Consider the following 27,907-nt stretch of genomic DNA (forward strand, 5'->3'; position numbering starts at 1 on the left):
GGATCATGCCTCCTCAGCTGGTGAAGGAGGTGGTGAGAGCCGCGTTGAGATTGGACAAGCTGGAAGTTTATGTTGGGGACACACTGGTGTGTTTGCACTGTCTCTTTCATTCTGGGAAACTGAGTTGTGGGTAGATGGAAACGCTCGCCGTCATATCTCAACTGAAGGGGCTGCAGGAGCTCGTACTGCACTGTCAGAGGGATGTCTGGGAGCCATCAGCTTCTCCGCCTACTTCGGACGAGGAAGACTGTCCACCCACACCAGCATTCGACGACCTAACAGAAGATGACGTCTTCCCCCTCTCGCATACGCACACTGCGCTGACAGACTTCCTTCTTCCTGCATGTCCTGAGCTCAGGAAGGTAGTGGTCGAGTGGAGGGGATGGAGGAGATACTGGGGTGAAGAAATCGAGGAAGGAGAGTTTGCGGATTGGGAGCAGAAGTGGGTGTTTGCTGTCAGAGAAGAGGAGGAGAGGAGATTGGAGGTAGTACGCTAGAGCTCTGGGAGCGTCCTATGGGGCAGCTTGACTCTGTTTCCTCAATTGGTTGTTTGGTTCTAGGGATGGGTTTTTTGGTTTGTCGCTTTGTGTTGTACTTTTGTTTCTGTGTGCTATCTCTATCAGTCGTAAACTCCAACTATGCCCATGAGATGGAATATGAATGCCAGCCCAAGGTGTTTTCAAGAATACTTGCGATAAACACAGAGAGGGAATAACCGGTACAAGCCGGTGACATAAGAAGCGTGACAGAGAATCACATGCCACGCGTCTGCTTTCCTCGCCTTGTCACACGCGGTCGCCTCAACAGTCAGCGCACTGAACTTCTGCTGCACATCCCTCGCCGTCCATCGACCCTCACTCTAATATTTGTGCTGCATCATCATCTTGTACCGCCAGTACAAGCTAGGCGACGAGCAAGATGGATCGTTTCACACCCCTCGACACGCTACGCGCCCTTCTCGCCCCGCTGCTCTCCTGTTTCCCCAGCGTATCTCGACCAGGTGGAGCAGACGACATACAGGCGGAGCGGGATGAGCTCGAAGGTTTGTTAGGAGATAGTGACGAGGTGGAGATAGAGAGGGAGCGAGAACAGGAGAGAGGGAGAGGGAGGGAGGACGAGGATGCCATGAGCTTGAGGAGCGAGGGGGGGTGGCGTGCGCGTGCTGGGAGGGAGCGGGGAAGGAAGGGAAAGGGTAAAGGCGTAGAACTGTGCGGGTTGGAACTCTTTGGTCGAAGAAAGCGGATTTTCGCAGAGGACCAAGAAGCCGAACCCGATGCCCACCTGTTCGCTGGAGTGCGAACTCAGCCCCGCGCTCACCCTTGGCAATCGCACGCCCCTACTCTGTCGACGGGGTCGCTCCGCCTCGAAGATGCGGAGGACGCGCCTGCCCTCACGCCAGGGGACATCGCCCGTTTAGCGGCGGAGCATTTCCAGCCTGTGAAGGGGACGCGACCTGTTACGGACCGGGAGGCGTTTGGAGCGGAAGGGGAGGAGCGGGAGGAGGAGGGTTTTGGAGAGTTTGTTCAGCATTCTACTGCGAACGTCCCCTCCCGTGGCGGATTCCCTAGCTCGGGGCTGACGCGTTCCCGCCCACACGTCCCTGTCCCACCGCCCACTCCGACAACTTCCACCCAACCAGCAGCGCCTTCCGCTCAACTTTCCCCCAAACCGCAACCACAACCACAACCGCCTCGGCAGCCACCGCGCCAGCGCAGAGGTAGCACACAGGCAGAGGAAGACGACCCCGAAGGAGACTTCGGCAGCTTGTATTCTCGATCTCGCCGATCCCGTCCCGGCTCACAGAGAGAAGACGGCTCCTCGAGTACGCCTTCCCTCTCCTCCCGTTCTTCCCGTACGCGAAGCGCGCCTTCCGCTGTGCACCAACTACGGAAAGCAGGCAGCGGGAACGGTACTTCCTCTAGAGGACCTAAACCGACACACAGGAGCAGTATTGGGAGGGAGGGAGAGGCCGCAGTGGGGGAATTCGAAGGCTGGATAGGGAGCGGAGAAGGCGGGGATCTGTTGCCGCTTCAAGCAGGCAAGGCCTGGGCGGACTGAATATTTTGCCTTGTCAGGATTGGGACTGTGGGAACCTCGTCAGACGTGGCGTAATGGTTGATGGACAGGAATGGGAATGCGATTCTTGATCATGCAGGTGTCGTCTTGCGTATGCGTACGAGTGCGAACCGAGGACATGGGCTGCGTGGGCGGGACGCATCTGTTATTCTACAGACCATAGGCTCAATATAATTTACTTGGTGCTCAGGAGATGATGAGACAATGTCTCGGAGTGCAACATCGGACGAGCTGTCGCGCAGAGAGAGAAAGTAAGATGCACGTGCGGTAAAAAATAATGAAGGGGAAGGCTCGGCACCTGTAAACACGGACTGAATCGTGAGCTTGTTTCCTGCTTTTGGTCCCTATAGTCATCCTCACTCCGGGCATGAGGCGCTCCCTAGCCAATCAGGGACGCGTCACGGCGCAGGTGCTTGGGAATATTACACACCCTCCCCGGTGTGTCGGACTGGGGATGCTGTGAGTGCAGGAGCTGTGTTTGTAGGGATGGGGATTTGATGCATTTTCAAGTGAAGGAAGGTGGGGCGTGGATTTGGAAGTACCGATATGCTGGGTGGGGAACACTTAGCCGGGAAGCGGGATGCGAGCGGGCGCTGTCGGGGTGGGTGTTGGAAGAGTATGATCAGTGGATAGGAGTTTTTGGTTCGATAAGCTCTCCTGGAATGGAAGTGTTGTTGATTATTTTCTACCAATGGAATGTTGATGTGAATTGACAATGAACTTGACAATAAGGCGGAGGATGGTCATATAAAGGATAGACCGTTGCTTATTGGTCGGTCAGGGTCGCCCTTCCCACGCCGATCCGCTTCTCCCGATCTGCGCGCAATCCGGCCGGCAACCGCCGTAATTTCCTTCTGAAAGAACTCGTGTTGAATTGATTAACACCGCGGGTGAATCCACGGAAAGAGAGAAATAAAATAAAAAGAGGTATCGTCATCCGTTTCTCCACCTCTTTCCTCGTGTCTTCTTCCCCCTTAAGCTGTGCCTCGTTATCCTCTTGCAGCGCCATCGTCGCCGTGTATCTCCCCTCGGCCGGCCATATCACTCTCTGCCCATCCACGGGGGTTTAATACACTTCCCCTGGAAAAGGATTGATGCTCTTTCTGCCTCTGACTCGAACACCCTTAGCCTCTTACTCAAACATGTCGGGTTGCTAACATACGCTGGCGCACGACTGGCCCTTTGCCTCTTGCTTTACTCTTACACTCTGCATCGCCCTTACCTTGCTCATATCTGCACTGCGGTCACCGCCCTTTGCTAGTACTGCTTACTACTACTCTTTGCTCACATCCGACAACCATCAATAACTGATAACCCGCTGCGCACTTTCCACGCATGCCGACCGCCTCGCATCACCTCGCCGCATCCCCAGCCCTGTATCCATCACTCGTCTCCCCCCGTCCTCCAACACCCAAGCACTCTCACTCTCTTCCTCCCCCTCATCTAAAATCGCCCATGTCGAAAACCCGCCCTCCTACCCGTCCCACCACTCCCGTCTCCTTCTCCTTCTCCCCCACAGCCTCCTTCTCCCGCCCTAAAACGCCAAAACAGGTCCAGGACTTCAAGTACCGCGGAACGCCGATTGTGCTGGACACGTGGAACCCTCAACCGCCGTTGTTCCCCACCTCTGGATCCGACGCGGATAGCCCAGGGGAAGACGATGTTTTCGAAAGGGAGGCGATGCGGAGGATCGTGCAGTTGCTGTTCGAAGTCAAGGAAGTGACATTCGACAAAGCCGTAGAGGGGACATACAATCAGGTACCTCTCCTCGCTCCTTCCCTACAAGCGAACGCTCACCAGGGCACAGATATACATCTTCCGCCTGCGCACACGCGGCGATCCGAATATCCCCACGAGCGTGCTGTGCAGGCTCTCAAGGCCCGAGAAAGTTCAGAGCTTGATAAGCATGCGCTCTGAGGTGCGCTCCCCTCCTCCCTATTGATGATATACTGACCGTTGTAGGTCGAGACGATGCTCTACGTGCGAGACCGGATGAGCGTGCCCATCCCTCAGGTTTATGGGTACTCTACCAGCCTCGCTTTGCTAGGCACGACGTTCATCATCATGCAACATGTCGTACGTCCCTCCATCTCCTCCTAACCTTTACCTAACTGTGCATACTAGACGAACGCTGTCCCCCTTACACTCGCGCTTCCCACCCTGTCCCCGCTCGCCAAAGACGAACTCGCAAAACAATACGCGCGCATCATCTTCCAGCTGTCTCAAATGCGTTTCCTGCATATCGGCAGCGTGCGACAAGACAAGACGGCGGGAAACTTCGGGGTCGGCAGCATGTCCCTCTTCCGTACGGATCGGATGGCGAGGATGACGACTTCCTCTTACCGGAGCGTGAGGCGGAGTTTCCCGAGTGTGAGAGAGTGGGCAGAGGCGATGGAGCGCTGGGAGATGCGCTTTTTAGAAGAGCATCCCGAGCTGGTGGAGGAGAGGTTCGAGCGCAGCGGAGACGCGGCGGTCAAGAGAGCTAACGAGGCCATGTCGGGAATCGTGCATGCCTTGCCGCATGTGGGCGCTCCGGACGCGGTGGGGAGGACGTTCTGTCTTTGGCACCCGGAACTGAACGCGACGTGCGTCATTCTTTCTACTCGCGACTTGACTCATGTACTAATGTATATGCAGGAATATCATGGTCCGTACACAAGGCCCCGAGGAAGGGCAGATAGTAGCAATCATCGACTGGGAAGGAGCGGCCATTCTCCCCCTATACATGCTATGCAAACTTCCGGATTTCTTCCCCTCCGACGCCGTCTCCGCCGCGCGGTTCGACAGCGTCTGCCTCTACGAGCTAGACAGGCTCGACCCGAAGCACCTGCTTTCCCAAGCTGCGGATGGGAGGTACGAAGGGCAGCGGACGCTGGTGGAAGCGGTGCTAAAGCCGTGGTGGGAGTGGGAGGGGAGGGAGAGGTGGTTGGAGGAGTGGAGCAGGGGGAGGAACGCTGGCAAGGGAGTGCCGCTCACCACCGGGGTGGGGCGGAAGATGCAGCGAAGCTGGACGATAGGCTGGGGTGGGGGGTTGAAGAAGCGTAGTCAGACCATGTGAGCACGTACCGGATTTGATCGATGACCCGCCTATGCACTAAGGTTGCACTCCTCTTTCTTCTCTTTCTCTTTCTATGTATCGGTGAGTACGAGTATGCACTCGGAATCGTACACGGTGTACTAGTATTATGGCGCTAGAGTTCCTGTCAGTAGTGAAATCAAACCTTGGGTTTCTTGTGGTTGGAAGGTTTCCGAGACAACGGAGGGTAAGAAAAAGAAGCGCCGGGGCGGGTACAGTTAGCCTAAAGGAGTACAATTGTCCCAGCCTGTCCTGATAGCGTGCATTGAACATGTAACGCCGTGGACAATTGAAGGGTGTTATTGAACGTTGTCCAGACTAGTCCCGCTTTTGTGAGAAGAGCTTCTCGGGAAATGCCGTGGTCACGAAACATCTCTTTTCCAGGGCACGTGATGTTGATTATCAGGCAGTCCTCTTTTCCGCTCTGCTCTTCCAGCGGGTGGGTTCAATGTACTCAGAACTAGTGGTCTCGATATGTACTCCCGACTGTCTATGGATCGAAACTAACTTTCGCCGACCGGGTCCGATCACCTTGACTACCTGCGGTACGTGCAGTAATAAAGATGAGATGATTACCCTGTACCCTGGTATGTTTCAAGAGGCAAAAGCTTCTTAGTCTAGTAATTTCTGCCCTGTGATTTAGTGCGCACAAACAAGCCAATTATGAATAAGAATGTTTTCACAATGAAGAAGGCTGGTATTTTAGCACCCAGCCTCTGCCCTGACCTGAATTGCTGGGCAAGGTGACCTGTACCTAACCCCCCATCCCCTGACGGAGACCCATGCTGCTTGGAAGCAGCACGTACTACACCATATAAGCTGCCTCCAAAATGCGACGGGTACAGCGTACATACCAAGACCTATGACTTGTTCGATAGGTAGAATAGGCATGATCGCGATGAATGACCGACTGTTCCTCGGCCACACAGCAGTCCTACCCGCACACTTATTCTGACCATGTTGTCCCCAAAGCGTGCTCTGAGAGTGCGCTCGTCAGCCTTAGCAAGACTGTGTGCTGACCCGAGTTGTTCGCCAGTACAGGGTGAGCGTAGGGATACAGCTGCTGTTTGGCCAGCGTTCAGGAGAGCGACACTGCACAGTGCCATCAACATGCAGGATCTGCATGATTGTGTAAACACACGAACCCGAACGCTGCTCGCTTTTGGTGCCCCCCTCCGTTCCTTTGGCCGTTCTGTCACCTATGTCCTAGAGCAAATGCGTCCATTCTGAAACTGCTTATTCTACCGGGCTCCCATCCCTATTCCTGATGCGGTCGCATCTGCTCGTCCATAGAATGCTCACCTAGCTGGACATGAAGTGCTCTCTTCTCGACATCTGGGGGACAGTTCGTCGCGGTGGGTTGTCACCATGGGTCATCCGATCTCTGAGAGAACAGGTATCATGCCCACAAGGCGAGGACGGGAGAGGGAATACGTCCGTTCGTTTGCTTGATCCTGGTTGATATTCTGCGCACAGGTAGGGTACGCAGTTGGAAGACACGGATGACGATGATGAAGACAAGCAGAGAAACGCAGATGAGTACAGGTGGGTTAGCATTTTGAGGATGGGATAGACATGCCAGAGAGCTGATCGCGCTTGCATCAGGTTGGGGCAAGAAGGCATGATGCTGATCTCACTCAGCGCCATGCACTCTCTGGCTGACTTGTTGCCAGTCATTTGGTTATATCCGAAACCATGTTGACTTTGAGTGACATGTGATCGATAGAGCAGCAGGACTGTTTCCGCCTCTTTTTCACACGCAGGCTTTGTTCCCGCTTTGGCCTTTGGTATTAATATTGTTACAATGATCGACAACATCTTCCGAGTCCTTTGGCAAACTGCAACTATTGCTTTCTACTTCCCAGGAATTGAAAATGTACAAAATATGCTGCTGTGCGTAGCATGTGTAACTTCAAGTTCCCCTTCCCAACTCCCGGCGTCAACACGATAACCAACAACGGGTTTGCCACATCCACCGCTTCCGATCTAGACCGATCTTATCAGAATGATTGCAAGCTTCGACTCGTGTTTGCTCGACCGTCGATGTAGATCTAATATCCCGCATACGCTCTCGGGATTCGCCTAGCACAAAGCCTTGTCCCGCAAGCGGTTGACACCGTCTCTTTTCGGCGTCTAATCGCCCTTCTACCAGCTCATCAACCGCCGCTCGCTCGCTCTCTCATTCTCTCGCTCACTCCTCCTCTCCAATAACCCAAGTGCGCTCTATCCGATGACGACGACTGCGGAGGGTACAGGTGAGGACGAGCCGTTGAAGGCCACATACATCTTCTGGGGTATGTCTGCGAGTTGTATTCACGATAGACGTCCAACTAACCATTCCTTAGGCGCTACTGTTGACGGTCTGCCGCACCGTCGGCCGATCGAGTCAGAGTCCAGAAGCTACTTGCGATTCAGCGTAGATGGAGAGCCGACATGGGATACCGAGGAGATCCGCACGAGGGGGAGCACTGTCACCTGGGATGGGGAGAATCATCATGCACAATTGTACGCTTGTTATGTTGTTATCCACGACATATCCCATTCTGATATACGCTTCAGCAAAGCTCGTCTAACCTGCAAGCTGCGCGTCACGCTTCATAGGCATCACGGGTTTCTTCCCGTTGAGGATTTGGGCACTGCTGAGCTGCCACTGAGCAGCTGGATAGCCCTCACCCAGGGTGTGTTAGCTCACGAATGAGGAGTGACTTGTCCTGAGCATATCGTGGCAGGCATTACTCTCTTCCCCCTTCTGAGTCAAAGGTGAAGAAGCGAATCAACATCAAGCTTCGTATCGAGGCAGACGACATGACCAGCAGCATCCCATCAAAATCCCAGGAAAGCGAGTGGGAAGCGCCGCTGGCACATGCACAAGTATTGATTGACGTGGTGGAGCAACATCCTGAGCTGCTTGCTGCCATTGGGGGAGACTCTGGGATCCAGCCTGTTCAGTCGTTCGCTAAGATAGCGAACAAGGCCCTCAAGGCTGCTAACAAGGTTCGATTCTGAGTACCCCGCAATTGGTGTGCTGTGCCTGACGGGTTTCACAGATGATGGACAAATCCATTCAATCCCACCGGGACAAGATCATTGAGCTACTGGGAAAGCTGAAATTCGTCTACATCATTCTTCATGGCGCAGTTAGTCTACGTGCCGCGATGACGCTCGCTCCGAACAAGGCGCATGACAACACCCTCTCGCTTCTTGTGCGCCAGACAGTTGACTGTGCATACTTCCTGTACACGTACACTACAGATGCGAAATCGCGTGCGTCTGGTCTATTCCTTTCGTCGACGATCCTCATGCTTTTGCAGGCTTTCGACTGGCAGACCAAATCACAATGAAACATACTGTCGACCAGTATTTCAAACAGCTTGATGGACTGATGCAAGACTATCACCAAAGCTCACAGCTCCACGTTGAGATTGTGACAGTCCAAATGCTTCCAATGGTCGAGCAAATTGGTGCGTTTGTGTTCCCAATGATCAGCGGTGGCTGATTATGCTTCAGGCGCAAGCATACATGTGAACGAAATTCCATACCTTAGCGGGGCCGGGTACAACAGCAGCAAGCGATGTCTGCCCGGTACTCGAGCAGAATTCCTGGACCGGATGACGGAATTGATTGGCTCTGTTTCGCCTGAAACTCCACGGATATTCATCCTCTTTGGACCCGCTGGGACGGGCAAATCGACGATCGCGCACACGCTTGCAGGCCGGTTTGAAGCGATAGGTCAGCTCGGATCGATGTTGTGTTTCAACAGGAACGAGGCAGCGAGCCGCCAAACGGAAGCTCTGTTCCGAAATATCGCACATGACTTGTACAAGGGTCGACCTGCGTTTCAAAGCGGCGCTCTCCGATTCAATCAGGGATGACAAGAGCACGTGTGTTACGCGGGACCTCCAGCGGCAATTTGACAAATTCATCCTTGAGCCAGCGCAGAAGCTGACGGCGAGCGGGCCTATTGTGATCATTGTGGATGCGGTGGATGAAAGTGGGTCACCGGATGAACGAGGGGAAATGCTGGAAATCATCGCGAACCGAGGGAAGGAACTTCCTGGATACTTCCGTTTCGTGTTCATATCGAGAGAGTCGCCGGATATCCACTCTATTCTCGGCTCAACGCCCGGTGTCCACCTGGAACGAATGCCAACGGTCGAAAATGATACGCATCTTTTCACAGATATGCTCGCATACGTTCGGCACCTTTTACGCCAAGGGCACGATCCTTCAAAGCCTACGACGCTGTCAGAGGATCAGTGCAAAGATCTGGCGGGAAGAGCTGCTGGTGTGTTTCAGTGGGCATTCGTCGCATGTGCATACGTCAAGCCGCATTGACCAGGCGAACTAGCTGCGATGCGATACGAGCGTTTACTGAAGCGACCCGACAAGGGGCTGGATTATCTGTACCGGGCTGTGCTCGAAGATGCGTTTGAGCCGCGAACACCAGCACTCCCGAATCCTAATGATTCTGAAGAAGACGCTGCAGACCATCTGGAGTTCTTCAGAGCCCTGATGGGCATGGTCCTCACCTCGTTCAAACCTTTACCGATAGGGTCGATTACCACGCTCATCGAGCTGGCCCAACCTTCTGCTCCTGCTGCGTGGCGCGAGATGCTCCAGTCTCTGAGTTCATTGCTCAGTGGCGTCAACGTCCCCGGGGAGCCTATACGACCTCTGCACATCTCCTTCTCCGAGTTCCTTCAAGATCGTAAACGAGGAGGCAAATTCTTTATCGGGACCACCGGCCACCACGAACGACTCGCTGTAGCGTGCCTCAAGCTGCTCAAGACCAGACTGCATTTCAACATGGGCGATATAAAGACGTCATATCTTTCAAACATGGCGATGCGGTCCACTAACAGATTCGAGAATAAAGTGCCAGAGGAGCTAGAATACGCATGCGTCTATTGGTGCTACCATCTCTCCAGGTCCACAAAGGAAGTTGAAGGAGATTGGCCCGAAATGAACAAACTGGTTCATCACCTGTTCATGGAAAAAATCTTGTTCTGGGTAGATGCTGCGAGCGTCGCAAATGTTACACGTGATCTCAGCCCTGGCCTGACTGCTGTTATGACACGGTTGCCGGTTCGTTCTCCCACTGCATACGTCCGCCTTCGCTGACACTATTACCAGGAGGACATGAGACCGATCGCGCGAGAGGCGCGACAATTCCTTCTCAGGTTCGGTCGCCTGATTGCCGAGTCGTCTGCACACATTTATATATCGGCGTTGCCATGGACGCCGAGAAGTTCCAAGCTTGCAGATCTGTATCAGTACCGATATCCACAGATTGCTCGATTGGCCTGTCCCGAATCGACGAGTTGGCCTGCTCTTCGACATGTGATTCCTAACCCTGGTGGATACGTGTCTTACCTTGCCTTCACGCCTGACGACGCTTTGATTCTTTGCGTATCGACGGAAGGTACGATCTATGTGTGGAATGCAGCGACTGGTCATGCAGAACGTGAGCCACTCAGGGGCGCTTCAAGGTGGCCCACCTGGATCAATTCCTCTCATGACAGCACACGGGTCGTCTCGAAATCCGACCACGGAACGCTGAGAGTGTGGGATTTGCGAACTGGTGTTATCATTAGCGATATACCAATCCAACCTAGTGCATATGCCACATCTCAAGCGATCTTCTCTACTACGTCCCATGTCATGTACGCATCCGCAGAGCACATGATCAAGTTGTGGGAGGCGACGACTGGGAAATTTATGTGGCAATCGCTGACTGAACACATGCATATGGTCGACTTGGTCGCTTTCTCTCACGATGCTGCACACATCATCTTGCATTGCCAGGGCACTGTCGTGGTTTGGAACGCTAAGACGGGCGAAACTATTGGCAGCAGAGAGTGGGGTTTTGTTACTTCGCTCGCCATATCAAATAACGGCCTTCACGCTGTTGCTGGTTACTTCGATGGAGGTGTGGGGATATGGCACTTAGAGAATGATGAGGGATCCGGCCTGCGGGAAGCACGTACTACAAGCAGCATGAAAACAAGGGCCGGCCATATCGAACAGTTGGCTTCAGTTGCGTTTTTAGCCGACGAGACGCAAATCATATCAGCATCGGAGGACAACACCATCGTGATGTGGGACGCAGCATCTGGTGAGAAGATGGGCCACTCGTTGTGTTGCCGGCCGGGCTTGGGCTCTGCGATTCGTTTGTGGCACGATGGCGGACGCACTCTCATACCGTCCACCATGATTATCTTGACGTTGTGGAACGCAGAGACAGGCAAAGCCATGCGCAAGGTTCTAATCGATTACCTTCCAATTTCAACCTCCGTCCCATTTGCCCTATCCTGCGACGCGACGCGCGTAGCAGCAGCTTGCGACGATGGATCGATCCGGGTGTGGGATGTTGCAACTGGAGAGATGGTCTACGCATGCCGGACTGCGGACTTACAAGAATACTGGCGCATCATTCTTTCCCCTGATGGTTCGCGGATGGTTACCTTTTCGCACGACACAAGAATAAGACTATGGAATGTGAGGAACGGCGAACTTATTGTGCAACCCTTCAGCGAGGAAATGGTCGCCACCGTTGTGTTTTCCGATGATAGCTCGCGAATCGTCACAGGGTCAGCATACGGAACGATCAGAGTGTGGGATGCGAGCACTGGCGAGGCCATTGCCGAGGCCATGACTGGGCACACGGGGCTAGTCGGCAGCGTCGCCTTCTCTCGTCACGGCGGGTGGATTGCATCCGGCTCGTATGATTGCACGATCAGAATGTGGGACGCAAGTACCGGTCAAGGGATTGGAAGGCCCTTCGTGGGACATACCGACGACGTCACCTGCGTGGCGTTTTCCCTTGACAACTCTCGAATCATCTCCGGATGTGATGATGGGACAGTCCGGATGTGGGACGTAAGCACAGGCCGGGCTATCGGAGATCCCCTCACTGGACACACTGAGCGTGTTGATTCTGTCATGTTCTCACGTGATGGGACACGTGTAATCTCGTGTTCTAAGGAAGGCAGGGTGAAGACGTGGCTAGCAGAGGGCGGGGATCCCACCGGGATCATGGTATCCATTCCTGGAGATATCATGTCCGGTATCGGTGTCACAAGTACCGGGATATGTGCTGTTGCGACATGTTCACCTAGCTCTGTCGTGGTGTGGGATTCAGAAACAGGCGAAGACGTGGGCCAGCCATTCACCGGGCACACGCATAGAGTGAGGTCCGCCAGATTTTCAAAGGACGGCAAGCAGGTTATATCGGTATCGAAAGACGAGGTGGTGAGGATATGGGGCACGGAGTGTGGCGATGAGATAGGCGCGCCGTTCATTGCGCCTGCTGGGCCCGCTGTCGTTGGATTCTGGCACGACAACGGAGGGACGATCGTAGCCTCGGCGGAGACGAGCATCAAAGTATGGGATGCGTCGACAGAAGCTCCTACGAGCAAGGTTGTGTGTTCTCTCAACCACAGAGTCACACAGATCGTGTTATCCGGGGATGGTACTCGGATTGCAGCAATATGCCGCTATGGAACAGTCATGGTGTGGGCCGTGAAGACTGGGAAAGCCATCTGCCTACCCTTGATCGACCACGGCGACGATAAACTGGTTTTGACGTTCTCTCATAACGGCTCGCGCATCGTCTCGAAATACTGGACTGGCAAGGTGAGACTCTGGAATGCGGACACAGGAGAATCCATTGGTGAACCGCAATATTACCCCCAATTCGGGAGTGTTGCCTTTTCCGGTGATTCCAATTCTATCGTATTTGCTTCCGAGAAGGCAGTCAAGCTGTTAAACGCCGACACTTGCGAGATCCTCGGCGATCCTCTCATCAGGCATGCCGACTACGTCACCACATTTGCCTTCTCCCAAGATAGCACGTGCATCGCATCTGCAACCAATAATGAGATCAGGGTGTGGAACGTGGACCCCAATGACGGCATTAGCCAGACCCTGAATCACCACATGAGCGGGGTCACGTGCGTTGCTTTCTTGCCCGACGATAAACGCATTGTATCGGGTCATTACGATAGTACAATCATGATGTGGGATGCGAAGACTGGTCAACCAATCGGACGTCCGCTCACAGGGCACACGAAATGCGTTACTTCTGTGGCAGTCTCCCGTGATGTAACGCATCTCGTAACCGGATCCTGGGACAAGACGGTCAGGATATGGGATGTCGCGACTGGGGAGGCGATGGGCGAGCCGTTTACTGGCCACACAAGCCGTGCCACTTGTGCCGCCATTTCGCCCAATGGTAAGCGCATCGCGTATGGATCTGAGGACAAGACAGTAATCGTGTGGGATGTGGAGAGTGGTCAACCCATCGGCGAACCACACAGACATACCGATGAGGTCCTTTGCGTGGCATTCTCTGCTGCTGGCACGCACATCACCTCCGTAACGTGCGATTGGAAACTCTGGTTGTGGGATGTGGACACTGGCCAGACTGTAGAAAAGCCGTTGAATGGCCGCACAGAGTCCCGCATCCCCTTCACCTTCGCTGCCTTATCTGATGATTGCACGCGCCTGGTGTCCGTGTCCGAGAAGGATACCGCCAGGCTGTGGGATGCGGAGACGGGCCAATCCATAAAGTACCTGTTGACCGGGCAGGCCAGCAATATCTACCGTGTGGCCTTCTCCCCAGACTGCAAGCGTGTCGTGTCCGGATCCAGGGAGAACACAGTCAGGTTGTGGGATGCAGAGACCGGTCAACCTATTGGCACGCCGCTCACTGGGCACACGGGCTGGGTCTCATCTGTGGCCTTCTCCGGTGACGGCAAGCGCATCGTATCCGGGTCGTGGGATGGGACGGTAAGGGTTTGGAGTGCCGAGACGGGCGCGGCCATTGGGCAGCATGCATTCACTCGCACCTCGGGAGGTGAGCAAGAACTGTATGCAACTCCCCCCAGGAGCCATGGCATCACCTCCTCGGCTTTGGAGAGTTTGGCACCATGGCATGGACCATCGGAAGCAGGGCATGGAGGAGGACAATTGTGGCGTACTGTTGTTCGGTCAGTCCCATTTAACCGTTTTCTGTGTTTGGCACATGCTGAAGCTTTGCCTCTCACTTTCATGCTGAGCAGTTCCCAGTCGTCCAACGCGGGTGTGGTACATACAAATCAATTTGCGACACTCGATGCTTGCGCGGCAGGGGATGAGATCACGCGTTCGGAGCTGAAGATGGCAAAGGAGGACGAGGAGGCTGCGGCAGACGAAGAGGGCAGGACGCAGAACGAGGAGAATGACGAAGAGAATGAGGACGAGGAGCAGGAGCAGCACGAGGAGGAGCAGGAGGAGCAGGAGCAGGAGCAGGAGGAGTTGAATCTCGACGTGGTGACCTTCTCCAAGAACAATCTGTCCCTTTCTCCCCACGATGAACAGCAGATGACACAACCTTACGTTCCAACAACGGAGGGTAACGACGGGATCGAAGTTTGACAGCCGGACAGGATGGATCCGGGGGATGGGCGGCGAGCTCCTGTTTTGGGTGCCGCCAGACGAGATGCGCCAATTGTACAACGAACGACTTCAGCTGGTCATTCCGGGCCCAATGTATCAGATGGATCTGAGCCGGTTTGCTGATGTTGTTCCACATCTAAAAGGTGGCATGAGCGCGACAAGTGCCCGGCCGATCCTCGGCCCGACAGGGGTCCCTCCCACGGGTTCCCAGCGATCATTCTGGGCATATTTTCCCCAATGATCATCTGTATCACCCCCAGCAGCCTAAGCATCCATAGCCAGATTGTGCGCCCTCGAGTTGTTCTGCGGTACAGTAAGCGCAAGGATGCAACATCGGCTTGGCCGGCGTTGGCCGAAGCGACACTGCACATTGCCATCAACATTCACGGTCGTGATTGAGGGAGAATACGCATCTGAATGCTGCTCGTTAGTCTACTCCTTACCTTGACCTGTCTCAACCATGCAGTTGTCACACTTGTCGTAGCTTCAACGTATTCATCTCTCGACTAACGTTCATCTCCCCTCCCTTCCCTTGTGCCCTCTTCTAGTTGTGATGGCGCATGAACCCTGCAGCACGGGATACTGACGGAGAAGATGTTCTGTTGTCGGATGGAAGGTGACACCTTGACATATTACCAGTATATCAATGAGAGCCGTTATCCAAATTCATCGCTCACTGATTTCCTTGATATGATCCAACTGAATATATGGCTTTACTTGGCACGGTCACGTTGTCAGGGATGACCGACCGTCACACGCACGCACTGCAGTCTTGCACGCCGTTATTCATATTCCATGGACAGAGAATGCACTATGTTATCCAATCCTCTTCAGTCATGTACATTCATCAGCGTATCGATGACCAGTTGGTGAAGTGCCAGACAGGAATACAGCATCTGCCGGTCGAAATCTTGGAGCATGTCCTTTCCCATTTACCTCATCCGGCCGACCTCCTTGCCCTCGCACTCACAAACCGTGCGCTGGGCGATCTCATCCTCAACTCCCACCTGTACTGGCACTCTATCTCCGTCCCCTCGCAGAATCATGCCCTCCTCAACCAGCTGTGCGCCAACCGCCGCATATCAGGTCTGGTCAAGCGACTAGTGGTGACAGACACGTGGACCACCACTGGCCGAGGATATCGGTTGTGTAGCGATTGCGGGCATGGAGTGAGCTGGGACGCGCAGCTCGAGTTCTCATTTCATGGGGTGGTTGAAAATCCTGTAGAGATCGATTATGCGCTATGGGCAAAGTGTGCATTGGGACTCGCAGGACTCAGGACGCTCGTGCTGCATGTACGTGACGTAGGGAGGTGGAAGACTTTCTTGGATATTGTGAGACGTACGAGTGCGTTGCAGAGTATTGCCATGCAGCAGTACTTGGGATTCATGTACCGTTTCCGGGCACATGCGAAGGAGGCGATCTCGGTGAGTGGGCACGCGGCATCCTCTTTCCTACTCACATCTAGTCAGGTGCTGGACGACATCCCCGAAGTTGAAGAGTTCGATTGGTATTCTGCCCTATCTCAAAGTGCGCCTTTCACACACTCCCATTTGTTGGACTGACATCCCCCAGGTACAGACCTCTTCCGCGCTCTCACATCCCTCCTCTTACGTCTTGCTCCCACACTCCGCTCCCTCAAGCTCAACATCTCCCAAGAAGACACCTCCTCGACCTCTCTCTGGCATCTCCGGTTTCCCCAGCTCCAATCCTGCCAGGTGCTTAACGTCCACGGCAGCATTCACATAGGGACGTTCCTCGCCGCTCACCCGGGGTTAGAGAGGTTCCATTTCCATACCTCAAGCGGGCTGCAATTCGACTTTCCAGAAGAAGCCCTGACAAATGCGAGGGACGTCGACCTCCGGTACTATGGATATCCCGAGCTCTTCATACGGCTCGTCCAGCACCTCCCGGACGGCAGGAGGCGCCCGCTCGAGTCACTGGCCGTGTGCGCTCAGGCCCTTGGGCGAAGATACGGCGAGAAGGATGCGCTGTCTGCCTTCTGCGCAGAGCTGAAGGAGGTGAAGACGCTTAGGACACTCACCTGGATCGACCTGAGCAACGGGATCTCCGGGAGCCGGTATCTGGTTCCCGTGGCAAGTGCTTGTCCGGGGGTGGAGGAGGTCGTCTTCGCTTGGAACCTCCCTGCAGGTAACGCACTGGTATGTTTTTCCTCCTCTGCGCTGAACCCCCTAACATAAGACAGACGATCATCGCTGATGCCTTATCCCTCCTACCCAACCTGACGCGCGTCCGCTGTCCAGCGTCCAGCTTGGTTCCGTATGAACTCACCACCCAGGCCGAAGTGTTGGGGCGCGTGTGTCGGCGGTTGGAGAGGGTGAATGACTGTGTGCGTGATGGGGAGGGATGGAGGGTACGGAAGGAGGCGAGGGCGTTCTGGGAGCGGGTGACGCTCTGATGCGGGCTCAGCATTTTCTAGCGTTTAGTTTCGTGGCTCATACTGTATCTCTAATGACTGCGAACATGTAGCTACATTTACTCCGAGATCGGAGTTTCCCTATGGACGGTTCAACTCCGACGTGCGCTCAACGGAGGCATCTTAAGCCGATAAAGCCGATACCGAGTTACCGGTCCAAGATGCTAGCAACGTATTCTTGGGTTAACTCTCTATGTCGAACCTCAAGTCATGTCTAACGAAGGATACGTGTTCTGTGCTTCTGACGACACTCTTGTACCAGCGGTAATATCTCTGCGCGAAGCTGATTATCTCATCCTTGACTGTGAGAGCCAAAACCTCGGGAGACAAGACGGCGTCCTCTCGCTCATCTATGTCGGCACCCCACATGCGGAGCGCATATACGTGTTCGACGCGGTGTCATTACGCGCCAGATCGCCGGTAGTGGACGCCTTCCTTAGCCTGCTCGCAGACGAGACTGTAGTCAAGGTCATGTGATGGACGGATGGACTATCTCGAGATTCTCCTCAGTTCGGGATCCGGATTGCCGGAATGCTTGATCTTCAAATTGCAGAGGTGGTTTCGCGATTCACTGTCCGAGGTGAAGGCGAATCTGATTGTATCAGAAGACTACAACAGAGTTTCTTCGGAAAGGGGTTCGTGAGGTCCATGTCCTGGCACTTCAGCGGCCTGCATCTTGTCATCGGCATGCAATCATGCTTGGATATGCTTCAGCTTGGACAAAATTTTAAGAAAGATCGTATGTGCATCTGCGTGTCGCACAGTGTTGTCGTAACTTGAGTTCAATCAGCTGTCGTCCAAGTCATGCATTCCGCAACTCAAACCCATCGCTGGCTAGACCGTCCACTGGATGCGCGTCTGGTTGCCTACGCAGCGCAAGACATCCGCTTGATCGCACTCCTCTTCCAGACGTTCACTATCATGGGTTGGATACTTCCCGAACATCTGTCCAACTTAATGGATCAGTCAGCCCGCTATGCATCGCTCTTTCAATCCCGCGAGGCGTCTGTAGCGCATAATCGCCGCCGAGCTTGGGTCATCTTACCACTCGATATCCTCGTGGAGCCCAAGGGAACCTTACACCGCTGTCAGCTCTGTTCGCGAACTCTGTCCAAGTCTTGCTTCGCTCTACAGACCGGTAGTTCGGCGGAAGTCAGGCATGCGCTCTGCAGGTTGTGCTACATCATCGCCCTCAAACAGGGCTGGCCGGAACTTGATGCAGCAAGGAATTGGGTCCCCATAAGGCAAGTCCAGCGCTTCTTTCGCCTTCTCCACGCATTGATGAGATCTCCCTGCTTCCGATCCGGATGGAACCTTGCCAGTTGATGAATCGGCTCCGAAGTGTTGGAATATACGCCCAAGACCACGTGCGGTTGCAAATGCGCCAAAATCCGAGCTTGTATTCTTGTTATCGACACCAAGGCTGATATAGGAGCATTGGGGCGCCTTATCTACCAGGCATTTGCGAGCCATCTACCAACACGCCTCGACGCTTCAGCTCGTCTCCACCATGTCCACCCCAACAATCGAATCTCTCGTTGCTGCGATGGCTGCCACCAGCGTGGAAGAAGAGAAAGTATACATATACTGCACCACTGAGGAAGCCGTAGCAGAGGCCACAGCCGTCCTTACGGCTTCGGAATATGTGATCCTGGATTCCGAAGGACAAAGCTTGGGGCGCGTCGACGGAAAATTGTCTCTGGTCTGCATCGGCACCCCGCATGCGGGGAAGATTTTCGTCTTTGACGCCGTCTCCGTGACCAAGTCCATCGTGGCCTCCAGCGGCCTCGCCAAGCTCCTCGAAGACGAGTCAATTCGAAAGGTTGTCTGGGACGGGCGAATGGACTACCTCGAGATGCTTATCTCTTGGGGTGTGTCCATGAAAGGAGCGCTGGACCTGCAGCTTGCCGAAATCGTCTCCCGCGGCGCAGTCAGAGGAGAACAAAACAGTACTCGGCTCTATCGCCTGAAGGATGGGTTCTTCAGCTCGCTGAACGTCTCCGGCCAGGCGCACCTTTTCGAGGGTTTGCATCTAGTGCTGGGGATGCAGAAGTGTCTTGAGCAGCTGGATTTGGACAAGGAGTTCACCAAAGATCGTGCGTTTATCTCCAGTCTTCACCAGCGTTCTGCGCTGATTCAACCTCAGCCTATGTGCAAAAGATGCACAAGATTGGTCGATCGGATCGCTGGATGGAGCGTCCTCTATCTGATCGCCTCATCGCATACGCGGCCCAAGACATCAAACTGCTGGGGAAGCTCTACGATACCTTCCAGGACAAGCGCTGGATCACACCCTCCGGCTTGTCGAGCCTCGCCCAAATGTCCGACCGGTACTTGACCATGTTCCAGACGCGCGCGCAGTCGGTCGCGTATGAATCCAGGCGCATCTGGATTGTCTTACCCCTGGACATCTTGACCACGCCTACTGGTCGCAAGCATACGTGCTCGTACTGTTCGCGGTCGCTCTCCGAGTCCTGCTATGAATTTGACAATGGCCGCACACGAAGGCGGCCTCCTTGCCGTTTGTGCCATGTCGTGTCCATGAAGCGGGGAGCGTCTGTCAATAGCTGGGTGTCCGCTTGAAAGTTCTACGTAGTTGCGAAGGTTTCCTGCAAGTCCGGCCACTTGCACAGGTATCTTCGACTCACTTTCATTTTTGCATGTATGAGGCTGCCCGTGTGGATGTTTAATGTAGCTATTGTCAGCTACTTCCAATAGAATTTCTTGTCTTGACAATTACGAAACGCGGCAAAAAATACATGTTTGGGCTCCTCAAGAGCTCTACAGTACGGGTTACACGATACAAACACAATACCCAACAGGGGATGAACACAATTCCGCATCAGGCGGTCAACACCAAAATAGGTAGCTACGTGATGCGTCGGACCATTTCTCTCACCTTCACAGCACGCATACCACTCCACACCCGCCGAGTTTTTTCCCGCACACTGTACTTGCGGTCTACACCCACCGGAGCAGGGAGAGAGGCCCGTTTCTCAAGGGATGGACGAGTGGGAGCATCAACGCTTAGTTCGAAGCACATCTCCTTCGCGTGGCCCATTATCGCGGATACCGGACTGGAACTAACGATGTCCACGTCTTCCATGCCGTTCGCTGACGAAGGCGTCGTAGGCGAGCCAGAATCAAACCCGTGTTCATGAATAGGCGTGTCCATGCCAGCAGATACGCTCCCATCTGGTGTCGGCCTGCCAACGTTGTCCATCCGAGCAGCGTCACTATCTTCCGACTCGCGCTCAAACTCCAGTTCGGGGATGTACGCCGGCACGGGCACACGGCGGATGCGGTTCGTCTGTCTACTGGAGTTGCTAGCTGTGCTGGGTGTGCGACTGGTGGACCTACTCTGGCTGGGCGTAGGTGCCGGCCGAGGTGTTTCTGCCCTCTCGTCGCGTTCTGGATCGACGCTGACGTCGGCGTCGGGAGATGTCGCAAGCTCCCACTGTTGGACAACGAACGCTTCGGACGTTGGGCCGACCAGTGTGCCAAGGCTTGACATGCTGCTGTTGGAGGATACGATGGATAGTCGGTCCGGGTTTGGTCCAAGCATCCCCCCGTAAGTGTCGGACTCCTGCGCTGCCGCAGGGTGCAAGAGGGCGGGGTAGGAGGCGGAAGGACTCCGGCTCTGCCTAGCAGAAGGGGCGAAAGCGGTATGCAGCTCCGAATCGCTCTCTTCCTGTTCCTCTGTCAATACGTGAACAGAGTAAGTAGCGGGCGCCGCTCGAAAATCTGGAGTCCTGCTCTCGAACACTGACCGGGAGAGGGTGGGGTACGAAGGGGAAAGACACGTGCCGAAAACGTCGTCATTGACGTCCGAGTCGCTCGTGTATTCTTCCATCATTCGGGGAAGCAGGAACGGGCGCGTGGCGATGGAGCTCGTACTCGCCGACGGGGGGGAAAGCTCACGCGATCGCTCGTGTTGCATATCCAACCAGCCGGCGTCTCCCTCCGTGTCGAGGAAAGACAGCCGATCCCCAGCGAGGGAGACGACAAAGTCCGGTGTGCTGACCTTCGAATGTGCGTGCCCAAAGCCGTGCAGGGGGAGGACAGGCTCGCTAGACCAGGTCATGGGCGAGAGCGCCCCACTCGCTGTATCAGGCGACCGCGTAAGCTCGGGCATCTCTTCTCGCATCGGCGAATCGACATCCGGGTCCGGGGCTTCCGATGGCGCCGAAGTCCCTTCGAGGTCGGAGAACGTCGACCGACTAGGGGAAGGGAAGAGAGCTGCTCTGATCCTCCTCAGTTCTGCAAGTTCGGGGCTGAGCGACCGCCTCTGATCCAGTGTAGCGCGGTCCGCCAGGGACTCCAACTCTGCCAACCCATGGTCTGCTTCTCCCAGCTCTCCTTGTTCTCCAGAAGCCACAGAGCTAGCAGTAACCCGCCCCCCCGAGCCTAAGGAATCGTTCTCCGCCGCCCGCGTACTCCCGTCATCCACCCCAGCCAGCTGAGCCCGGAGGTCCCCATCTTCCTCTTCCTCTTCTTCCTCCACCGGTACAGCGACCTCTTGGGGATCGACAAATTCTGCTGGGTCGAACTCTGTATCAGTGTCGCGATAGAAATCGGGATCGGTTGGAATATCCTGTTCTGAAGAGGTCGTGCGCGGGGAATCTTCCGAACCGCCCTGCTGTATCTCCCCTCCCTCACCCAGCTCGTGCGTTTCCTCCACCCCCTCCTGCGGCTGTACGACCCCCCTGAGCCAAGTGCCGACCGCTTTCCTGCGTCCATCTCCCGCTCCATCTCCCCTAGGCGCAAGGGCTGACTCCTCCCCCTCCCCTTCCTCATCCCCGTCCGCATGGACAGCCCCTTTTGCCAACAGACTCGGGACGCGCGCTCCTGACTGCGACTGAGAGTGAGGATGATAACTCCATTCACTCCTCGTCCACCTATGCCTCTCTCCAGCATCACCATCCGGCTCCATACCCAGCTCTCTCATCCTCCCTCCCCCCACACCCCCCACTCCCACCACCTCCCCACCCGCTCTCACCCTCTTCCCCCCACGTACCCTCTCCCCCCTCTCCCTCTCCCTCCAAAGCCTAACCCAGTCTTCCCACGCCGCCCTCCCTCCAAGACCGGACGCCGCTAGGAACGCAGCTTGGGCATATTCGGCCATGAGCAGGGTGCGCACGTCGGATTCTTGTAGTAGCACGGGGGTTGGGGAGAGCGTGCTGGGGCTGAGACTGGGGCTGGGGCTAGGGTTGGGGTTGGGGCTTGTTGTATGCGCGGGAATGATGGACGTGGGTGTCGGCGACTGGCTGGATGTCGCCCCAGGATCAACATCCTCACCGTCAGGCATCTTCCTGCGTCCCTCTGCTTGTTCTGGCGCACTCGAGGACTGCGCCAAGCTCCCCCCAGTCGTCGCGCCCTCCTCACCATCAAGCCCCATCAGCCCAAACTCCCTCAACCAACGCACCAGCGCCCGTACATAAACCTGTCGTTCCCACAACACCTCCCTTTCCTCCTTTTCCCTCTCCCTCTCCTTTTCCCACTTCAGCTGCCCCTCGCTCGCCCTCCCCCCGCGAACTCTATCTAGCGGGGAGCTGGCGCTCGGTTGACGCGCCCGGGCTGGGAGGGGGAAAGGGAGTTTCGGTAATAGGGGCAGAGGGAGAGGGAGGGGGAGGGGGAAAGGACTCCGGCTCCTCCTCCGTCTGTCGGGCTCTTGATCCTCCACAACCGGAGTGAGCGATAAGGGCAAAGAGGGTGTCCTGGGCCTCAGGACGACCTTAGCTGGGGAGGTCGGGTGTCGATTTGGAGTGTTAGGGGAGTTGGGAGTGCTGGGAGTGCTGCTGCTGCCCATATCGGTGGTGTTCCTTGGGCGGGGAGGGAGCCGGAGCAGCGCCGGCATAGCGAGTATCATACATACGGGAATAGGCACCGGAGCGTCCTTCTCCACCGTCAACCTATATCCAATCAGTTTCCACTCTCGAAGTAGGGAAAGACGTACACAAGACCCCAGTGGTCTGTTGCACAGACTGTTTCCCCGTCCAGGATGGGATGGGCGAGCATCGGTACTCCGCCTAATACGCTCTTTTCTTGATGTTGGTCAATGCCCAGTTGTCGGAGCAGCCTCTTCACTTCCCCTCTCAGCACTTCCACTTCCACCTCTACCTCTACCTCCTGTCCCAGGTTCGCACGCTCCCCCTCCCGTAAGCGGGCATCAAACCAACCCCCAACACCACTCCTCTTCCAACCCTCCCACTCCTCTCCGCCTTTCCGGGCATACCACCCCCCCGCTCTCCAGCTCCCTCTGACAGCTTGAGCCCTACTTCTCGCCAACTCCTGTAACAGTCTCTCCCGCCCTTCTCTCCCTTCCCTCGCTTGCTGCCCTTCCCGGCCTTGGGAGCGCGCTTGTGCCCAGCGGGTACCGACTGACCCGGAGAGGGAGAGGGTGCTGCATTGCACGCATGGCAGGTTTTCCCCTAGAGACTTCACGCCTCCCCAGAGCATGGGGTACCCTGTGTAACAAGCGAGGAGCGCAAGCCGCTCGTGTGTGAAATAGAGTGCTTGAGCGTGAGCGAGTCGGCAAGCATGTTCCTCTTCCATGTCAGGGGAAGAAGAAGCAAAAGACGGCAGCCCCTTCCCTCCAGAGGTGAACCATGCCCATTCCCTCTGCGTGAACCATGCTCTCACTCCCCACTTCTCACCATCATCTTCGAATACGACTTGGAGCACGGCTGTCCCGCTCTCGCTGTCGAGTGATGCCAATGATGGGAGAACATGAAATGGTCTGTTTGCTGTTAAAGCAGAGAGGTAGAGTGAGAGAGAGTGGGTGATATGAGTGTAGTATTGTTCACTCTGAGATGGAGGATGAGGAGGGAGAGGGAGGAGGATCATGGTGAATGAGGTGTGAATGGTGGAAAGAAAAGAGAGAAAAGTTGAAATGTGAGACTCCTATGTTGGAGTGTGGAAGCGAATAACGGTGATACATTCCAATGTTAGAATAATATCATGCCGAAACATTCCTCTTACATTCTATGTCTTCCGATCATCACTAGTCTTCTCTTCATGATGAGAGCTTAATATCGATCGGGCTCTCATTCCGCCGCCTTATTCCCTTTCACGTGCATTCGCTTCCCTCATTTAGGGGGCAATCTGTGTCGCGCCCTGGATACAAGAGACAGCATCGGGTACCTTATTGCGCGAGTAATTTCCTCCGATAGCACTTTTTCGGAGGTGGTGGTAAATTATTTCCGCTTTACAGTGCGACGGCCAATATAATGTTTTTGTGGCGGCGGGTTTACAGTATCATCGAGGTCAAGTTCCCATATGAGAAGCGGCACGTAAGGCATACTGTATGAAAAGAAAAACGCCGTGAAAAGTTCCGGTAGTGTTAATCTCTTACCACCACCTTCCTTAATCGGACTGTAGGGTGTTGCTTCGGGCAGGCACATGGCCGATTTGAGGAAATAGGGCCCGGCAGTCCATTCTAGGGACTCTGCCTCCGAAAAAGTGCTATCGGAGGAAATTACTCCTTATTGCGCCTTCTGTCAGAGCCGCAGTAACGCCCCAGACGGACTGATCTACTATCAGAATACCCAGTTGTCTGTCGTTCAGTTGCGACATTGACCGATCCTCAATTTGCATCTGGGTATCACAACTCCCACGACTCAGACTTCAGACACGTTCCCTGCAGGGCCAATTTTCCTCTTACCCGTCATGCTATGATACAGAGCGAACAGGATGTGTCAAGCAAACAGCAGGTAGACGCATCGCATACCAGCGCATGGGAGTTCGTACATCACTCATCATAGGGAGCATAACATAATATGAGTACTCGTCCGACTGCAAGCTTCATCTTGATACACATCGAGGCCGAATCATCCATCAGCAAGAAAGGAAGTTCGGATATCAGGAGAATGACTCTGGGAGAGGATATCAATACCATCCTCGATATTGCTCGTGGTCGATATCAAAGCTTGGGACCATCCTAGCCCTGTCTGGAAGACACACCAATCGCTCTCCTTGCAACGACCCCCTCCCAACCCAGGTCAAACGTCAGCCCGAAAGGTCTCGATACCCATTGCTATCTCTCGTCTTTCGTCTTTTTCTCCGTCTTCTCCTTCCCTGCCCTTCCCTCCCCTCCTCCTTCCCCTTCCCTTCCTCCCCCTCCAGCCGCTACCTCACCAAAGCACGGCAATAGCAGCCCTTCGCGCTGATGAGGGGCTGCATATCGCTCAACGTGGCTCGATCTTCCAGGCTGGAGAGTCGCGTCCAAAGAGCACGACGACGGCGGGGGAGGAAGCGGCCATCGCAGCGAGCAGGACGAGTGTCCAGGTGCGCATCGCATGGAGAACTCGGATATCGGTTATTTGATGTCGATCGGGTACGTAGACACGGGTGTAGGTGGCGAATGACTTGCGCGACCAGCACCTATGGCGAGATTTCTCAAGATACTGAGGTAGTTTGTAAAAGGTATTGATGCTAGTTGCCTATTGTTGATGGTATACAATGGACGGATATACTAGTCGTTCTACCTGCATCCTACTCACCCTCCGATCCAGTACCTCTCCTCCACACCCGAGTCGACAAGTCTTAGTCGTAGTCACACCGCACAGTACAGCTGTTCTGCCTCTTTCTCGTCCTCATCTGCCTGCCCTTCTTCTCCTCCTTTTTCTTCGTCTCAGGCTCCCTTCTTTTCTTTGCAATCCATTTTCTGCGGAGCCACCCCCACCACCCGGTCTCGTGCTTGTGGACCTGCTTAAGGGTACTGTCTTGGACACTGCCACGTTTGTTTTGGACCCTGCCACGTTTGTTTTGGACCCTGCCACGTTTGTTTTCGGCCTTGCCACGTTTGGCTAGCTCCAACTCCATAGTTGTGTCTTGGTCGACTGAGCGAGTATCGAACGTGCTCCTAGCGTCGATTGCGGGCTGCATACCGCTGAGAACAGCTTGTTCTTCCAAGGCGTTCGGGTCGCGACCAAGGAGGATGGGGGCGGCGAGGGAGGCTGCCGCAAGAGCGCTGAGAAGGACTGTAGCGGCACGCATGAGAAATGTTGTATGGTTGATGGCGATTGGGTACATAAAGCGTGTCGGTGTCCAGCACCGAAAGATGTGATACGAAGGGAGGAAGAGCGACCAGCACGTGAGGGCGCTGCCTTTCTTAACGAGCTTTTGAGGCACAAAAATGTCGATCGTGAGCACGTGGAATCTTGACTACCAGTGCACAGAACCGAAGCGTTTCGCAGGCAGCTTCATATTGAGTCATCGTGTCCATCACAACTTGCCTCCCCTGTATGCAATCGATCTCACTCGAAGTGTAACAGAAGACGCGTTTGCGAGGTAGCCGTCGGAGCGTATGCACAGCACAGAACAAGTTGCTGTGCGCTGAAGCTGGGTCAGTCTCCGGCGACATGACGATGGGATAGGTAATGTCGGGTTGGGTATATAGAGATCGCACCAGACCAGAGCCCGTCATAGAGATGCGTCCACATATCTGGTGCTCGTTGCTAAAGAGTCTGCGTAAGCAGGGAGTCGTCGTATATGTCCAGCCCTTCCCCTCCCCCTGGCCACCCCTTCTTCAATCGGTCCCCCCACAAATGATCAAACGTGAACGGCGATGCGTAAGTCAGCTGGCCGAGCCGTCTCAGTCAAGAGGCTGTACACAGGTATAAGCTGAAGGGAGGGTGATTCAATTGGCACTCCGGGTTGGCGAGCAGCAGGTGGGATGGTTCGGATGCTGGGATTGACGGCGGTGGGGAAGCAAGCAGTTGACGACGAGTCGGAGTTTGAGAGAAGCCAAGGCTCGCATGCATACTATATCCGCTGCAGAGCGCACAACTCTAATGAGTTGATACCAGTACCAGTAAAGAATTGAGCGTATGACAGCAGAAGTGTAAGAGGTACATACGTGCAAACTATGTTTCCTGCTTGTGGCGTCCAACTATCCCCGCTACTTAATAAGCGGTAGTTTGAGAATTCTAGACAGAGATGCAAGCGGCATGGCGAGCTGGTGGGCACAAGACCGTGGTCGAGGAGATCGGTCTCCCGCTTGCATTATTCTGTTGGTGCTCTCAGGAGTTGACGATTACTAGCTGCGTGCTAAGGCTTTTGGTAATGTTGCTACAAAGACGTCGGCCGTGGAACAGACAGGGCGTTCATATTTGGTGGCAGAGACTGTTGAGGAGATGGTGACCGTTATGTTATGTGATGATGGGTAAGGAGGGAAAGCGACGAAGGGGGCGCATCTTTCCCCAAAATTGTCACTAAACGTCCACACACCCGACTCGTTACTGAACAAATTCCCACCTAATTAATGTTCCAATTCAACTGGTCCTTCGACACCAGTGAGCAAGAAAATAATACTGACGGCGGCGACGCGCACTCTTCCATTCTTTATTATCCATGTCCGCCCAACCCGTCATTCTCCCATACTGGGACTGTCCTGGCCCCTTCTCGTGAGATCGCATTTGAGGACTTGGTGCGCAGGCTTCGTTCCATCACCTTAACACATCTAGTGCTTAGCCTAGTCATCTAGATTCGCGTCCTGCCGGTCGAGCTCAGCTACACTGTCCTCTCGTCCCTGCCTCTTCCCCTTCCACGCAGGGACTTCCACGACGCAAGACTGTCCATTCTCGCCTCGGCTTTCTCACAGTCTTCAACCTCCGACATTCTTCATGATACCGAGGATGAGCATCGGCGCGACATCAGTGGGGTGGACGAACGCAAGTTTGAAGAGGTATTTAACGAACGGAGCGACGTGCGCCCGGGTCTGTACGAGGGTGGGATGAAGACGTGGGAAGGAGCAGTTGACCTGGTAAACTACCTATCGGACAACGAGAGACGGACTGCTGCTTTGAGCCAAGGGAGCATCCTTGAAGTGCGTTGCCTCGTTCTCACTGCGGTGTCCAAGGCTGACTGGTGCGGATGAG

General features: G+C 54.9%; 8 protein-coding genes across 8 annotated transcripts; 5 read left to right on the forward strand and 3 right to left on the reverse strand.

Moving 5' to 3' along the window:
• The first annotated feature begins 670 nt into the window (after nucleotides 1-670).
• Nucleotides 671-2,184, forward strand: DACRYDRAFT_23955 (uncharacterized protein). Its single transcript, XM_040773482.1, has one exon. The coding sequence runs from the start codon at nucleotides 1,126-1,128 to the stop codon at nucleotides 2,056-2,058; it is 933 nt and encodes a 310-aa protein (XP_040626325.1). The 5' UTR covers nucleotides 671-1,125; the 3' UTR covers nucleotides 2,059-2,184.
• An 874-nt stretch (nucleotides 2,185-3,058) lies between these two features.
• On the forward strand, nucleotides 3,059-5,292 carry DACRYDRAFT_23956 (uncharacterized protein). Its single transcript, XM_040773483.1, has 5 exons — nucleotides 3,059-3,834; nucleotides 3,884-3,994; nucleotides 4,039-4,152; nucleotides 4,201-4,661; nucleotides 4,714-5,292. Exons 1-5 carry the CDS (start codon nucleotides 3,412-3,414, stop codon nucleotides 5,132-5,134), a joined length of 1,530 nt encoding a protein of 509 aa, XP_040626326.1. The 5' UTR covers nucleotides 3,059-3,411; the 3' UTR covers nucleotides 5,135-5,292.
• Nucleotides 5,293-7,158: 1,866 nt separating this feature from the next.
• On the forward strand, nucleotides 7,159-14,569 carry DACRYDRAFT_118145 (WD40 repeat-like protein; the record flags this gene model as incomplete). The annotated part of the gene is made up of 10 exons (XM_040770532.1): nucleotides 7,159-7,446; nucleotides 7,498-7,657; nucleotides 7,712-7,830; nucleotides 7,882-8,146; nucleotides 8,200-8,416; nucleotides 8,464-8,613; nucleotides 8,660-9,447; nucleotides 9,501-10,237; nucleotides 10,286-14,142; nucleotides 14,215-14,569. Exons 7-10 carry the CDS (start codon nucleotides 9,129-9,131, stop codon nucleotides 14,567-14,569), a joined length of 5,268 nt encoding a protein of 1,755 aa, XP_040626327.1. The 5' UTR covers nucleotides 7,159-7,446; nucleotides 7,498-7,657; nucleotides 7,712-7,830; nucleotides 7,882-8,146; nucleotides 8,200-8,416; nucleotides 8,464-8,613; nucleotides 8,660-9,128.
• DACRYDRAFT_23957 (uncharacterized protein) lies at nucleotides 14,568-15,211 on the reverse strand. The gene has a single exon (XM_040773484.1). It carries the CDS (start codon nucleotides 14,959-14,961, stop codon nucleotides 14,668-14,670), a length of 294 nt encoding a protein of 97 aa, XP_040626328.1. The 5' UTR covers nucleotides 14,962-15,211; the 3' UTR covers nucleotides 14,568-14,667.
• A 215-nt stretch (nucleotides 15,212-15,426) lies between these two features.
• On the forward strand, nucleotides 15,427-17,009 carry DACRYDRAFT_110153 (uncharacterized protein; the record flags this gene model as incomplete). The annotated part of the gene is made up of 4 exons (XM_040769013.1): nucleotides 15,427-16,017; nucleotides 16,063-16,120; nucleotides 16,166-16,752; nucleotides 16,797-17,009. 4 exons carry the CDS (start codon nucleotides 15,427-15,429, stop codon nucleotides 17,007-17,009), a joined length of 1,449 nt encoding a protein of 482 aa, XP_040626329.1.
• A 1,511-nt stretch (nucleotides 17,010-18,520) lies between these two features.
• On the forward strand, nucleotides 18,521-19,610 carry DACRYDRAFT_101489 (uncharacterized protein; the record flags this gene model as incomplete). Its single annotated transcript, XM_040767560.1, has 2 exons — nucleotides 18,521-19,123; nucleotides 19,174-19,610. The coding sequence occupies exons 1-2, from the start codon at nucleotides 18,538-18,540 to the stop codon at nucleotides 19,608-19,610; spliced, it is 1,023 nt and encodes a 340-aa protein (XP_040626330.1). The 5' UTR covers nucleotides 18,521-18,537.
• Nucleotides 19,611-19,819: 209 nt separating this feature from the next.
• DACRYDRAFT_23958 (uncharacterized protein) lies at nucleotides 19,820-21,455 on the reverse strand. The gene has a single exon (XM_040773485.1). The coding sequence runs from the start codon at nucleotides 21,160-21,162 to the stop codon at nucleotides 19,897-19,899; it is 1,266 nt and encodes a 421-aa protein (XP_040626331.1). The 5' UTR covers nucleotides 21,163-21,455; the 3' UTR covers nucleotides 19,820-19,896.
• Nucleotides 21,456-25,213: 3,758 nt separating this feature from the next.
• Nucleotides 25,214-26,024, reverse strand: DACRYDRAFT_110156 (uncharacterized protein; the record flags this gene model as incomplete). The annotated part of the gene is made up of 2 exons (XM_040769014.1): nucleotides 25,214-25,432; nucleotides 25,593-26,024. 2 exons carry the CDS (start codon nucleotides 26,022-26,024, stop codon nucleotides 25,214-25,216), a joined length of 651 nt encoding a protein of 216 aa, XP_040626332.1.
• Nucleotides 26,025-27,907: the final 1,883 nt, after the last annotated feature.

This window comes from Dacryopinax primogenitus, assembly GCF_000292625.1.
Source record: "Dacryopinax primogenitus strain DJM-731 SS1 chromosome Unknown DACRYscaffold_16, whole genome shotgun sequence".
NCBI lineage: Eukaryota > Fungi > Basidiomycota > Dacrymycetes > Dacrymycetales > Dacrymycetaceae > Dacryopinax > Dacryopinax primogenitus.

What these genes read in the sequence shown, in the direction of transcription:
- DACRYDRAFT_23955 (XM_040773482.1), top strand. Translation starts at nt 1,126, where the DNA reads ATGAGCTTGAGGAGCGAGGGGGGGTGGCGTGCGCGTGCTGGGAGGGAG.
- DACRYDRAFT_23956 (XM_040773483.1), top strand. Translation starts at nt 3,412, where the DNA reads ATGCCGACCGCCTCGCATCACCTCGCCGCATCCCCAGCCCTGTATCCA. An exon ending in TGATAAGCATGCGCTCTGAG is followed by an intron (nt 3,995 to 4,038) that starts GTGCGCTCCCCT and finishes TGACCGTTGTAG; the next exon opens with GTCGAGACGATGCTCTACGT. An exon ending in CACCCGGAACTGAACGCGAC is followed by an intron (nt 4,662 to 4,713) that starts GTGCGTCATTCT and finishes ATGTATATGCAG; the next exon opens with GAATATCATGGTCCGTACAC.
- DACRYDRAFT_23957 (XM_040773484.1), bottom strand. Translation starts at nt 14,961, where the DNA reads ATGTGCAGTGTCGCTTCGGCCAACGCCGGCCAAGCCGATGTTGCATCC.
- DACRYDRAFT_23958 (XM_040773485.1), bottom strand. Translation starts at nt 21,162, where the DNA reads ATGCCCGAGCTTACGCGGTCGCCTGATACAGCGAGTGGGGCGCTCTCG.